Source organism: Corella eumyota, chromosome 3 (genome assembly GCF_963082875.1).
Source record: "Corella eumyota chromosome 3, kaCorEumy4.1, whole genome shotgun sequence".
In the NCBI taxonomy this organism is placed as follows: Eukaryota; Metazoa; Chordata; class Ascidiacea; order Phlebobranchia; family Corellidae; genus Corella; species Corella eumyota.
The window spans coordinates 16,558,124-16,573,067 of record NC_137492.1 but is presented as its reverse complement, the minus strand read 5'-3'; the positions used below and the strand labels follow the sequence as shown (position 1 = coordinate 16,573,067).

The 14,944-nt window shown below is 29.8% G+C and overlaps 2 protein-coding genes across 2 annotated transcripts; one reads left to right on the top strand and one right to left on the bottom strand.

Moving 5' to 3' along the window:
• Nucleotides 1-2,493: 2,493 nt before the first annotated feature.
• Nucleotides 2,494-7,677, bottom strand: LOC145745043 (uncharacterized). The gene is made up of 3 exons (XM_082563028.1): nucleotides 5,388-7,677; nucleotides 3,564-3,746; nucleotides 2,494-3,167 (listed from the first exon to the last, which is right to left on the bottom strand). The coding sequence occupies exons 1-3, from the start codon at nucleotides 7,607-7,609 to the stop codon at nucleotides 2,981-2,983; spliced, it is 2,592 nt and encodes an 863-aa protein (XP_082419154.1). The 5' UTR covers nucleotides 7,610-7,677; the 3' UTR covers nucleotides 2,494-2,980.
• Nucleotides 7,678-10,066: 2,389 nt separating this feature from the next.
• On the top strand, nucleotides 10,067-12,014 carry LOC145744678 (uncharacterized). The gene has a single exon (XM_082562591.1). It carries the CDS (start codon nucleotides 10,084-10,086, stop codon nucleotides 11,515-11,517), a length of 1,434 nt encoding a protein of 477 aa, XP_082418717.1. The 5' UTR covers nucleotides 10,067-10,083; the 3' UTR covers nucleotides 11,518-12,014.
• The last annotated feature ends 2,930 nt before the right edge of the window (nucleotides 12,015-14,944 follow it).

The following is a 14,944-nucleotide window of genomic DNA, read 5'->3' as shown; positions in this document are numbered from 1 at the left end:
ACAAAGATATATTTTAAAAAAAGGGAGTTTATGTTGAAAAGAAATTTTAAAATGTAAACACAAATTTACACGAATACTTTGTATTATTAAATACCTTAAATTTAATTTAGTTTGTCTCAATAAAGAGGAACTACAAGTTGCAATACTTCATAAAAATCAACAAATACGCTGGCCCGTTTTATCATAGTTTGTATATACAAACACCAGTGACATATGCATAATTTTTTTGAGCTTATAAGCCTTTCCCATAGTTAAATTTATAGAAAGGTAATACGACACTAAGAACCTACAACTGCATTGCAACGTATATAGCTATCTAATTTGCTTACCAGCCGGTGACGCTATAAGAAGTCGAGGTTTAAAAATTATATTAGGAATTTAAAAACACATTTAAAAAATTATTTTTGTTTGTTTATGACATTTAAATGCATATTTATTTTTAAAAATCAAAGATTAATTTAAGGCATTTAAAATTTGATCTAAAAAATTTAAGTTGAATTTTAAAAATACAAATTTTTGTCGAATGTTTATTTAATAACAATAAAAAAAAAATGTGTTAAAATTTCAACTTTTTCTGTTTTTTTTTACAATTAAATTCCTAATTAATTGGTAAAAATTAAAGATACATCCTTGCAAACATTTAAATTCATTTTTTTGTTTAATTTTAGTCCAATTACAAAAAGGCAGCCCCGTTTTGTATTAAAAACAAAACTATATGTTTGATTTATTTAAATATTTAATACTCTGAATTAAGAAGAAGTTATATTTTAAAATGATCAAATGCTTATAACCATATTTTTTATCAAATAAATCCACTCTAAAACTCGGTACAGTTCAAATAAATATGTTTTTTTTATTTTTTTTTTTATTTTGGTTTTGCGCGCATTGATAAAAGTAAATAATAAATACGATATACAATTAATATTACAACAATGCGACGGGAAAAAATGACAAAATCAATTTAATGATTTAAAACAAAGGAGTGACGAAATAACAAAATAAAATTGTACGAAAAAAAAAGAAAGTTACGACACATTTGATTTACAATAGTAAAGCAATCACTGTCGATGGTAGTTACAGTGTAAAAAATAACTTAAAGAAAATAATAATTACATTTAATATAACCCAGTATGGCTCTAGTAGGAAAGCACGAACTGGTCACGATAAATTGCATGTGATAAAGGGACTAACCGAAATAAACCTACCTAAAGAAAGAACGTCCCAGAATGGCCTTTCACAACGTATATCACATACAACGCACAAAAATATTAAACAACCCACCAATATTAGCTAGGTGTATTTTTTTTATTAAGTATTTCCTTAATTTAACCGGCAGCGTAGTGTAGTGGTAAGAACACTTGCTACACCACCATGAGGTCGTGGGTTCAATCCCCACGGATCTCCTGCTGTAGCGTCCTTGAGTAAGGCGCTATAAACGGTGTGAACTCCTGCTGAGCCAGCACTTAATCAGCAGCATAATTACCGGGCAATTATAGTCTCTATAATATCCCAAACTGCCACAGGCAACTCGAGACTGGGTCGGAGTAACTTATGTTACTCTATGTTTAAGTCGCTATTCGACTTTCCCACATCGAGGATAAAGATATATTCAAAAAAAATGTCAAAGGGTTACTAGAAAATGTCTTTTTCGGTAAAACAGTGTTTTTAGGTGGTAACACATAAATCTTTGTTTAATTTATTATATTATTTAAAATATATTTTGTTTATAAAATTATATTAAAAAAATAATTTATAGAATTAAAGTTCTGTAATTAGTAATACCTAAATTTAGAAAAAATTTAAAATCTTTATTTAAACATTAATACTTCTGACATGTTTTAATATACAAGATTGATTTCTTTTTATTTGTTAAACTTAATATTAAACTGGCTTAGGACCGTCTTTTATTACATACAACTCAAGTCATCGATGAATGACCTCTGTCCAGGTGTTAATGACGTATAACAGTAGATTGATGACGTAGGCCAATTCGAAGATAAAATCACACCACGTCTTTGCGGGAGACAAAATATTTGTCTGGATATGATTACATTGCATTTTAATATAATTAAAGTCACGATTTTTCTCTTGTTGTCTGGGTTTAAAATCGTATTTATAGATTTACAACCTGGGTATTGTGTTTCACAACATAACTTTACTACAAACATTTCATTGTTTATATTTGTTGCGCTCTTTTTTCAAAGAATTCAATCGTTCAATACACGCCCACTTTTGATAACCCAAAGTCTAAACGCCCTAAGCTAAAAATTGACGTGTATTGAAAAACTTATCGTCGTTTTATTTTAAGTAATTCAACCACAAATATTTCATTGAATTTTAAACCATAAGTACACGCAAAAAATAATTACTCGTTTTATAGTATAGTTGACATAAAACGGAAACTTTTTACAGGATTATAAAGTTTTATTTGCGCTAAAAAAAGAAATTATAAATTACAATAACTTACATGTTAAGAAAAATAATAATTTATTTATAATATATCGCATTAAAATTAGTTTTATTATAAAAACAGCCGACCTCTTTTAAAAAACTGATTTATACCAATTTTATTAAAAAATTGGAACATTAATTAAACGAAATAAAATAAAAATTTAAATACCATAATACTACAAAACTTATTTACAAATAATAAACAATGGAACATTATTCTGACTAAAATAATAATAAATTTAAAGAAAACTTACACTACAGTTGTATGGCAAACTATAATTCAAAAAATGACAGAAAAATTTTAACAAGTGCGACAAAAAAATAAAAACTTTATACTCAATAAATACTAGGTGTTAAAATGCTGCAAAACTAACAACAAAGCAATATACAAAATGTTTTTCTATTAAATTTAATTTTCATCGGAATTAAATTTAATATCTTAATTTTTTTTATAAAAGATAAAATGAATTTAATTTATTAAAATTAAGTAAATTTATAAAAAAATTAAAATCTTCAAAAGTTACTTTCGTCAATCTGTTTTATGTTGTGTGGTGTTTAAGATAACAGTTGAGTGGTTAAGTGGTTTGACTGAAGCCATTATTACAGAGTGAGTGGTCAGTGCTGAGGCAAACATTTTCTGTGAAGAATCACTGAAATTTGTTGTGGATATAGCAACTTGTTGACAGTCAGAACCACCACGGTGTTTCGATTTGTTTCTTAAATATAAATTACAAGAATAACCATTGTGATCGGAAAACATTTTAATATAATAAACTGGCAGCGTGGTGTAGTGGTAAGAAGGCTTGCTACACCACCATGAGGCCATGGGTTCAATCCCCACTGCTTTCATGCTGTAGCGTCCTTGAGTAAGGTGCTATAACCGGTTTAAGCAGTTTAATTTTTAGGAATTTATAATCTATAATATTCCAAACTGCCACAGGCAACTCGAGACTGGGTCGGAGTAACTGATGCTTCCCCACATCAAGGATAAAGATATATATATACCAAAAAAATAAATAAACTAAAACATACTGTACTTATACACTGAAAACAATCTTGATTAAAAACGTTTATGAAAATTTAAAAAAATGTAACAACAAATAATAACTTACTGGTGGATTTTTACATGTTTAGCCAAGTGATCGGACCTTGCGAATTTCTTTTGACAAATTGGACATGCATAGGGTTTTATGCCCTCATGTGACCTCTTGTGGCGGGCCAGTTCATCAGAACGAGAAAACTTCCAAGTACAATCAGGCCAGGTACATTGAAATGGCTTTTCACCGGTGTGACGTCTTAAATAAAAAAAAATTTGAAATATAAAAAAAGTTAAACAATGTATTAATATATTAAAAACAAAAATAAGATAAGATTATATATATGGCGTTAGCCCAGTATTTTATTAAAACAAAATTAAAACCAAAAAATATTTACTAAAATATTAACTTTTAGACACAAGTATTGTGCGGTATTTTAAATGTTCAAAAAGCAAGCAACAGGTCCTTATAATAATTTACATTTTACAAAATTCATTTAAACTTATATGACAAACCAGTAAGGTTAGTGTTTACATTATTACAATTCTCCCAATCCTATAAGTTTATTTAAATACTTTCTCTTTTCCAAAAACTTTTAATAAAAAAAATAAACCCCAAAATAATATATTACACTTGTTAACAAAACAACTTTATATTTTTTAGTTTTTACATAAATTAAAAAAAAACAGAAATAAAAAATATTGTAAAATGATTTTAACTTAATTAAAAAAGCAAACAACTTTCTTTTTAAAACCAACAATTAACTGTATAAATTATAAAACACATTGGCATTTTGTTAAAATATGTTGGAAACTTAAAACACAAGTACAACTTAACACACAAGGACTTTTTAAATATATTGGATAGAAGTCACTCTGGGTCATAATAGTAGAATGTGTAAATTCTGGTTATATGATACATACCTACACTACACCCCTCTCACTGGCCCACGCCCACAAAAGCGTGGCAAAATTTTTATTTGTTATGATACACCCATCACTACACACCCATTTTTAAAAAAATAATATTGTATAAATAGAACAGCATAATATATTACATAAAATTTGATTAGATTGTTTATATTTTTGTACATTATAAAATTAAGGTCTAAGTAGATTGATTAAGTTAATAGCATACACAATAACCCTTTTTTATAAGAATGTTTTTGCAAATAATCCTTCTTAAAGTTAACAGCATAAAAAGATTAATTTTTTCATAACTTTTCCATTTTTTCTCTACATTAAAACGACAAACATAATTTATAGCATATGGGTATTAATAAATGGTAGCCTAGCAAAAAATACTTTGTATAAAAAAGTACAATTGTGATCCCTTTTTTTAAATGGTGATATATTTTAAATAGTTTTTAGTGCTGTGATTAAAATAGAGTTATTAGTTTTTTTGCAATTTTTTTTAAATATTATACTACAAATCAAAGTTATTTATACACAAAAAACTGAGTCATGATAATAATTAATCATGTCATTGTTACAATAGTTTTAATAGGCACGCCATTCATTGCTTATGAGTTATGACGTTCTTAATTTTCCCTAATTTTAGTATAATGTAATATACACAAAAAAATTTCCCAGATAATAAGAAATTTGATAACAACTCTAGTAAACAAATAAAAGTTTTCTGTTTAATAAATTGATTATTTGTGTAACATATAACAATAAAAACTATGGCTCTCTATATTTTTAGTATGTAAATATATAATTTGTTATAAATATTGGACTTTAAATATATTTTCTAGTTGGTCGCCCACCCTACAGGCTAAATTTTAAATGTCGCTATATTGTCGCAAGCAACTAATAAAGGCCTATAAATTTGACATACATAAAAACAATATCTATTTTCCCATCTTAAATACCTTATAGCAACAATGATGTTACAAACCTTATGTGTGCCTTTAAATGGGAACTCTTAGTGTATCGCTTGTTACAATCAGGATAAGTGCAGGCATGTATTCTCAATACATCGTTATCAGGCAACTTCTCACTCTTCTTCACGTTACTTGTACCCTGTTGAATAAAATTCCCAGGTGCTATGCCAGCTATCATAACACAACTAGCTCCTTGGGTTGACATGATCGGAAAAGGAGCAATTTTGATTAAGTTTTTCTGAATATTTTGGTTATTGGATGCATCGGATTGGTTTTGGTTTTGAGCTGTTTGTGGTAAATTTCCACTTGTTTGAGTTTGGGTTAAGTTGTTTGGTTGGGTAATAATGTTGTTGTTTGTAGTTGTAAAGGTTGTGACAACGCTAGTAGGTTGAACTTGGGCAAATGTGATAGGCATTATTTTGCCGTCAATAACCAAATACAAGGAATTATTTTCTGTCCCAGAAATTGTATTCACAGTTAATAGATGTGCAACAGTGCCATTATTTATTTTAGAGATATCAATGTTTGATGTATCTGCTGAGGTTGATATTGTATTATAGTTAGTTGTACTTGACTGGTTTACACTGTCATTAGGTAAAACTTTGCTGTAACTTAAGTTATCAGACTTAGTAGGTGTTGCTTCTGTGTAATTTTGAGATTTAACTGATTCATTCAATGCATTGGTACATTTTATACAAAGATTTAAAGCCACATTGCAGTTTTGTATATCAGTTAATTCTCCACATGCAGCACACTTTTTAAACGGAGTTGTTTCATTCAAAGACTGATTGCTGTTAGTACCAGAAAAATTTATATCTGACTTAATGTTATTCCGTATAAGATGCTGCAACAAACTTGATTTACTCAGATTGTTCAAGGGGAAACTTTGTGTATCCAGCAAACCGTTATAAACGGGTTGATTGGAATCGTGCGCATTAGAAGGAACAAAGTCTGTGCTGGGTAATGTTGGCTCATTTTTAAGATTACTATCCCAATGCAAATTGCCTAAAGCTTCGGGATTTATGGTCAGCATTTGTTGATTGTTAAACGGTAGTGGACTTACTTCTTTGTTCTTTTTATGAATGGCATTTTCTGGTGAGCTGCATTTGTCAATATTCATACTAAAGTTGTTAGGATCTAACAAGTCACCTGTTAATTTGTTTTGATCCAATGCTTGATTTTTAATAGCCATATTGTCCACTAACAAACTTTGATTATTATTAGGATTCGCAACAGCTGAACAAACAGTGGGGTGAAACATTTCAGAAGATGGGTTAGAAAAGCTCATAGTTAACCCAACTGAACTGTTATCCCCAAGCAAAGCTTGAAAAGAATGGGGTTGTTGTTGTTGCAAAAATTGCATAGAATGTTGAGGCGGCCTTGAAACTATCTTGGCATCATTCTCAAGTTCAGTTATAGTATTTAAAATCCCAAATGATAAATTTCTACCAATACTGAGATTAAAGTCATCTTGTTTTTCCAACCTTGGATACTTCGCACTTTCTGTATCATTTGACTCATCGTGTTTTCTTTTTACCTTTTCCATTGTTTTTTCAAATTCATTTAAAGCTTTAGCAAGACTACTGTTTCGAGGTAAGGATTTAAAACTTGGTGTTTTTAGCTCTGAAGGTTGACTTGAAGACATTTCATTTGTTAGGGAGACAAGGGGTAAATTGTAAGGTTGATCTTTATTTTCATTATTCAGTTGATTTGGTTGACATCCTATAGAGAACATGTTTTTAGGTTTCTGGGTTAAGTCATCCTGGAAAGTCACTGTTCTTTGTAATCCAGCTTGGGTATACAGACTTACTGGGGTTTGATTTGCGGCTGATGAACATGCTAGAGGACGGGGTCCAAAATCCAATGACAACGAACTTATTTCAGTTATTGAAGTCACATTTTCGTATCCATTATCTAAAACTGTGTTAAAAGACTCTGTTAAATATTGAGATGGTAAAGGGGAAGATTTAGAGGGTGAATGAATCGGGGTTATAAGTTCGTTGTTTAAAGGTGTTGCCTCAATTACAGGTTGCAAATTTGGGATAGAACTTTTTTTGGAAAAAGATTCAAATGTTGGTTGATCATTAGATGATATGTTGTTAAATAGTGTGTGGTGACTTCCATCACACAAAGGTAGGGTAGTGGTGTGACTTTTAGGTTGTGGTGGTTGGCCAATGGAAGTATTTTGCCCCGGGGAAAGAATTAGGTTTATTAAATCATCAGATTCTCTCATCATTCTTACAAAACTTTGGGTTAAAAACTTTTACTAAACATTTTGTGATACAAAACTCATTGAATTTACCGAAGTCTGAAAGTAGAAAGCAAAAATATATTATTTAACAACACACCCTATACTACGCTGTCAATCGTTATAGGCAATTCAAGACTGGGTCGGAGTAACTGATGTTACTTTATATTTAGGTCGACCTTCCCACATCAAGAATAAAAATAAATACAAAATATTTCGGGACCAATTAGTAAAATAATGACTTTATGTTGTGATGTTCACTGCTATGCATTACGAATTGCCCTGCCAATGTCTAGGTTTAACTTATGCATTGTCAGACTGTACTTTTGTCTAAATTTGTCTGGTCTTGTCTGCTTGTCAAAAAAATTATCGTCTACACTCAGGACACTCGCATCCAGATAATTTAAAAACATACCGCCAGAAGCAATTGCTTAAACAGACTTAACGGTTTAACACAGTCAGACAGTAACGTGCACACACAGACATATACACGGAATAGGCGGATAATTAGAAATCGACTTAAGATTTAAGTCTTTCTGCCTTTTTTCAGCCTATTAACATTTTACTTTGTATTTACTACAAGTCTGTCAGTGATAACTCTTGTCTTCTGTCAACATTGCTATTTTAAAACACTTGAAGCTACATTTTTTCCCTTTTTTAGATTAAATCATCCGAAGCAATGATCAAATATACATTTTATGATTATACCCGTTGTTTGTGCCCGCAGGAATAGCATAAGGTATGCGCGAGATAATATTCCAAGGTTATAGAGGTGTTACAAAAAAAGCAAATAATACATTTAATATTGGTAATATTAGTAACATATCTACTAAATTAAAATAAATGTTTTAAAGAACAGTAAAGGGTAAATAACTTAATAATAGGCTACGGATTGGCATTTAATCCATATAAATCAATTTATAATATGTTTATGTTTTTAACCTTAACGAGCAGATGGGGGCGCTAATCTAAGCAAAATGGCGCCACTTTAGCAGTTTAGGTATTTTGACACGATTTTGCGATGGTATAGATGAACATGATCTGTTGATATTTATTTAGGCTTAGAAACTTTAAAGGATATATGTTAGGCAAGTTTATATTCTAAAGTTAACCTAACAAATTGCTAAGTCTTATTTTGTGGCAATTTCTTAGATTGCAAAATCCCGATGTTTTGCATTTGCAATATTCTCATCTGATCTGCTGGTCAGCTGGTGAATCTTTTTGTCTGTAAATAGTCAGTAAGTGGGTAGTTAGGTAGTAACTTCTGCTAAACCCTAAAAAACAAATATAGTTTGACAGTAAGACAGAATGTCAGTTACTTTGGCCGTGGTTCGTCTGTCTGTATACACCTTGGCATAAAATTTTGCTTAAAACGTTTTTCTTGGAAACAAAATAAGCATAGATTTTTTTAGAAATAATGTCAAAATGTGCAAAATCATATTGTTATTTAGTTACTGTGTTAAATTTTAATTTTCACTGTATAACTAAGGAATAAATAATTTCAAAGTCTGAAAGTCAACAATATGGTAGTGAGTTGTAGATTGGTTATATTTTGCACAAAATGCCTTTATTTAAAACAATTTTCAGGCAAATACAGCATAATTTAATATATTTTTGAACGTAGTGTTATCTGCAAAAATATGATTTTTTTTTAGAACATCAGGGTTTGCATTTTAATTGTTAATTAACTTGAAACTTTGGTTTTTGCATATTTAAAGACAGTTTTCTGATCAGTATATATTTGAAATAAAATATGCAGTAAATCTTAAATTTTTTTAATGAATAATATGTAAAATAAGGCTGTTTTTTTTTCCCTTGTCAATTTTTTAGTTTTACATACTAAAACCAATAATTTTATAAGATAATTGCCCATGATAATTTATACAAATTTATATATATACATATACTAAAATATTAAAAAAACCTTTAAAGTCAAGCGGATTTTTTTCCATTAAGGTATATCATAAAAAATGGGAAATTGGGGTTTTTGTTTTTTATGTTTTATTGACCTCATTTGAAACCGACTTTTTGCAAATTTTTATTTTAAATATTGGTAAAAATAAGGTTTTACGATGACAGTATACACTGTAATCTTGTCGCTGACTCTTGCATTTTTTCGCAGGCCGAATTAAAAAAAAAAAGATAAATATATTGACTAATTTTCTTTAAATTTTTTTGAAAAAATCAACACAATTTCGCAAAATCTGATTTTTAATTTTGCATTTAGTTGCTGAAAACTGCATGCTTTTTAACTTACTTTTTTAGAATGTAAAATTAAAAAAATTTCTAGGAGTAAGAAAGGCAAAATATTTTAGCACATTATTTATTAAAAAAATGTTTAATTTACTGCCGATTTCATTTTAAACATCTACAAAGCTCATTCATTTTTGCAAACACACCACTAATAATTAAAAAATTATTATTTAATTTTTTGTAAAGGTCATCTTTAAAAATAAGAAAATATGCCTAAAAAATCATCTAAAGCAGCTTTGCAGTACAATCCTGGTGATTTGATATTTGCTAAAATGAAAGGATATCCTCATTGGCCAGCGAGAATTGACGATCTTCCTGAAGGTGTCACTAAACCTGCTTCAAGAAAATACCCAATATTTTTCTTTGGGACACATGAGACTGGATTTTTGGCAGCAAATGAAATTTATCCATATGAGGAGTACAAAGCAAAGTATGGACATCCAAGGAATAGGCCGTATTATAATGATGGTCTATGGGAGGTAGAAAATGATCCAACTGCACTTTTCCGTGGAAATCTATCAAAACTGGATGAGCAAAGAGCAAAAGAAAATCCAACTTTAAGTTGTGAGCCAAATCAAGAAAAGGAAAGTGATGTGGAAGAAGATGACGAAGAGCAAAGTTCTTCCAATGAAGGGGAAAGCGAGGAAGAAGATTTTGCTCCAGTCGTACAGACAAAAAAGTCAAAAAAATCATTTAAAAAAAGGCCCTTGAAACAAAGTGGGTCCTCTTCCTCCAGCAATGAAGATTCTGATGCTCCCCCTGCCAAAAAGAAGAAAACTTTGGAAATTAAGAAATTGAAAAGTCCAAGCTTTAAAAAATCTAAACCAAAACCTGAAGAACTTGTTTTGGATGACCTAAGTGATACATCAAGCGAAGAAGAAGATAAAATTTCGTCTTGGAAAAAAAAAGAAGAGGAAAGGAAAAATAAAATTGAAATGCTTCAGATGAGGCGATTGGAAGAAGAGGCACAAAAAATGAAAGAACTTGAAAAACAAGTTGAAAAATTACAACGGGAGGAACAAAGAATTGTTCAAAGGGTTGAAAGTTCAAAAGAGAAAAAAAAATCATTAAAAAAAGATAAGCACAACAAACATGAAAAAAAGAAAGATAAAGAGCGCAAAAAATCAAGAGAGAGTTCATCGAAAAGGAAACACAAGAAAGACAGAAAACACAAAGAAGAGAATATGTCAAACTCGGAGGAAGTTAAACCAGTTAAGACATCCCTATTCATGGAAAGTGAAGAAGAAGAAGAGGAAGATTTAGTTTCCATACAAGAAGAACCTTCGAAAGTTGTCAAAATAAGCTCAGAATCTCAACTTCTTCCACTACAACAAATGGAATTGTATGAAAAACAACTTAAAGCTGCTCTAACAGTGGAAAATCCTGACATACCTAAGGCTTTGAGTGTTCTTGATTTAATTGATAAAGTTGCAATTACTGCCCTCCTTTTAAAAAAATGCCAAACCCTGGTTACTACAATTAAAAAAATCCGAAGGTACAAATCTAGTCAGAAAATAATGGATAAATCGAATCAAGTTTATCACCGATTTAAACTGGTTTTTACTGGTCTTGAAAATGGTGCAACAAACACAGGAGCTCCAGTAAAAGGTGACAAGGACATATCTGTAAATTTAATATCATAACATTATTGAATACGATTTTAAGGTAAAGAATAAACATTACCTACAGTAATGATACCAAATAATTTTTTCAAGCCTGAACTGAGCTATTACTAATCATTGGGCTAAAAATGAAACAAAAAGGGTTCATTAATAATTTCAACAATAAGCTAATTTTAATAGGCCAACTTTTATGTTTTACGCGACAGTGGCCTTGTTTTTTAATCGTTAAATGCACCAAAAATAACAACAACAATCAATTAAAAAATAGATTTGACCAAGACAAAAAGTTATAACTAAATATCTGGGTTCAATTTGAGGCCTTTTTTTATTAAGAGCCAGTTAAATCAAAGATTTTTTTATATGACAAATTGTAGAAAATAATTATGTTCATGTACCATAACCAAAATGTTATGATTTTTTAGGGTATAAAATGCTACTGGAGTATTGTTCGCAATAAAATAATATTGTTTAAAATTTTAATAACTTTAAATAATTTTTTTTTTTTTTTTAATATTACCAAACCAACAGCAAAAACATCTATAATAATGTGCTATATTTTATAATTCTAGTCGAGTTGTTTTTTTTAAATGGTTATTTTGATTTGTTGCGTTGTTTTCATTTTTTTAAACTTTGTAGTTTGTACATAACTTTTACATTACAATTTTTTTGTAATTATGCTTATGGGTAGATTGTAAGAAATTAAGAGATCGCTAAAACTTATCTTATATATATAATAATAACCAAAAATATTTTAGGTAATTTATTTTGACAAAAAATGTGTTAATAACAAAAAAAGAATTTAACACCCTGTTTGCGCACCTAACCGATATTTATTATAGTCATTTTGTGTAGGAAAATTTTGAAATTAGAGTAAACAAGAGAAATCTGTTAATGGTGACGTCACGATTTCGTATTTTGCACCATAAAGTACTAAAAGATGCATAGCGATACTAATTGAACTCAAGACTGGGTCGGAGTAACTGATGTTACTCTATGTTTAAGTCGCGCATTAGACTTTCCCACATCGAGGATAAAGATATATACAAAAAAAAATATATATATACGCTACAGTGGACCTCGCTTAAATTTTCTGTCGCAAATTGAATATCGATATCCCAGAGTTGCCAAAGCTTAATGTAAACTTTCAGATTGTTTATAGAAAAATGAAAGAAACATATTTTTATGTTTGATTTAAAATATATATATATCATAGACTAATGAAAAAGTGTTATCTTTTTATTAAAAAGCTTATTTTCTTGACATTTTACCATTTTTTGGTGGTTGCAAAGATGTGCCTTAGAGGTTGATAATTTGGTTACTTTTTGTAAAAATAAAAGTGTTATACTTCTGTAGTGCTACTTTATACACTTTTCGTAAATTTTAAGCAACTTCTCTAATGGATAGTTTTTAGATTTTAACGTTAAAACAAAAAGTTAATTGTTTAAAAATTGCAAATGAAAACTCTGACATGTATGGCAATTGGCAATTAGTTTTTTTCTAAAATAGTACCGGCAGCGTAGTGTAGTGGTAAGAACACTTACTGCATCACACTTTTGAGGTCGTGGGTTCAATCCCCACTGATCTCATGCTGTAGTGCCTTAGAGTAATGCGCTATAAACGGTGTGAACTCCTGCTGAGCCAGCACGTAATCGCAGTATATTTATCGGGAAATTATAATCTATAATATCCCAAACAGCCACAGGCAACTCGAGACTGGGTCGGAGTAATTGATGTTACTTTATGTTTAAGTCGCGCATTCGACTTTCATCGAGGATAAAGATATATACAAAAAAAAATAATAATAAATTGCGACATGTTTTAGTGTACAACTGCTTAGCAAGGGGACGCGGAATTTGAGGGAATGGAAAATGAAGGAACGGAAATTGAAGGAACGGAAAATGAAGGAACCGGAAAATGAAGGAACGGAAAATGAAGGAACCGGAAAATGAAGGAACGGAAAATAAAGGAACCGGAAAATGAAGGAACCGGAAAATGAATGAACGGAAATTGAAGGAAAGTGAAAAAAGGAGAGGCGGAATTATAAAAAAATAAAACGCGGAAATTTCGTTGACTGTTTATTTGTATTTAAGTCAATATTATTTAAGAAATAAACGGGAATTTTACATAAGAGGGTTTGGGTATGCTGGGGTAATAAAAATTAACTCATTATTGCTTATCAGTTCTCGAATAAATGACAGTAATCCTAAATAAACAGTCAACGGTTTTTCCGCGTTTTAGTATTTAAGATTCCGCCCTCTCCTTTTTTGCTTTCCTTCATTTTCCGGTTCCTTCATTTTCCGGTTCTTTCAATTTCCGTTCCTTCATTTTCCGGTTCCTTCATTTTCCGTTCCTTCATTTTCCGGTTCCTTCATTTTCCGTTCCTTCATTTTCCGGTTCCTTTATTTTCCGTTCCTTCATTTTCCGTTCCTTCAATTTCCATTCCCTCATTTTCAGTCGACCCCTTAGCAACGCCCTCTCTAGTGTATATATCTCTATGATCTAAACAAAGCATTTCACATCCCTATGCTCTTGTTTAACTGGACAATTACCTCATAGATATTGTAATGTAATATCTATTATTACACACTTCAGGAAAAAAATAATCACCGGTATTTTTGTTATAAAAACGATTTTATTACGCTACAAACTATCAAAAAAATAATTTAAAAACGATTTTTTCGTGATTAACATTTAGAGATGCAAAATATGAGAAAATACAAAATATAACACAATGAAAGAATAAAACCGGACGAAGAGAGAGACTTGTTTTTTGCATAAGATTATTTCTTTTATTCTGTTCTGTTTGTAATATTAATATTTAACGCAAAACATAACCTTTATTTAAGTTTTGGAAAACTTTGTTATAAGAGTTAGTTTGTATTAAATTTCAAATCAATTTTCAATTGTGGAAGTTCTTTTAAGATTGACAGAAAATACAAAATGTTGCCAAAAAAAAAAAAAAAAATTATTTGATAATATTAGAGAAACAAGTTTAGTTTACGTCAGCTATTGGCTGACAACTATTTAAAAATTTGTCGAAAATATGAATACCCTTTAAATTATATAGTTATATAACGATACTAATTTTTTGATTTAGTGACGTAAAACTTTCAAAAAAAAGTAATATTTGAGTACGAGCAATGATCGTTATATGATCATTGGTACGAGCCAACAAAAAAGATACCGTGCAACAACGATCGTATAAAAATTTTCAGATATCATGTGTTTTATGTTTCTTTATTTCATTTTTTTATGTGTTATTTACTAATTTGTGCATTTTATTATAATAAATGTTTTCTATGTTACTAAAAGGGGTATTTAAGGTTACGTTTTTTGTGTGTTAACGTTAGGTACGGCATCTTACTAAACTGTTCCAGCGGTTGCGTAAACAATTTTTTTTTAGACTGTGGACAATTTTTTTTTTAGACTGTTTACGATTATATTATCC

What these genes read in the sequence shown, in the direction of transcription:
- LOC145745043 (XM_082563028.1), bottom strand. Translation starts at nt 7,609, where the DNA reads ATGATGAGAGAATCTGATGATTTAATAAACCTAATTCTTTCCCCGGGG. An exon ending in CATTTAAAGGCACACATAAG is followed by an intron (nt 3,747 to 5,387) that starts GTTTGTAACATC and finishes TTTTTATTTAAG; the next exon opens with ACGTCACACCGGTGAAAAGC. An exon ending in AAACATGTAAAAATCCACCA is followed by an intron (nt 3,168 to 3,563) that starts GTAAGTTATTAT and finishes TTTATATTTAAG; the next exon opens with AAACAAATCGAAACACCGTG.
- LOC145744678 (XM_082562591.1), top strand. Translation starts at nt 10,084, where the DNA reads ATGCCTAAAAAATCATCTAAAGCAGCTTTGCAGTACAATCCTGGTGAT.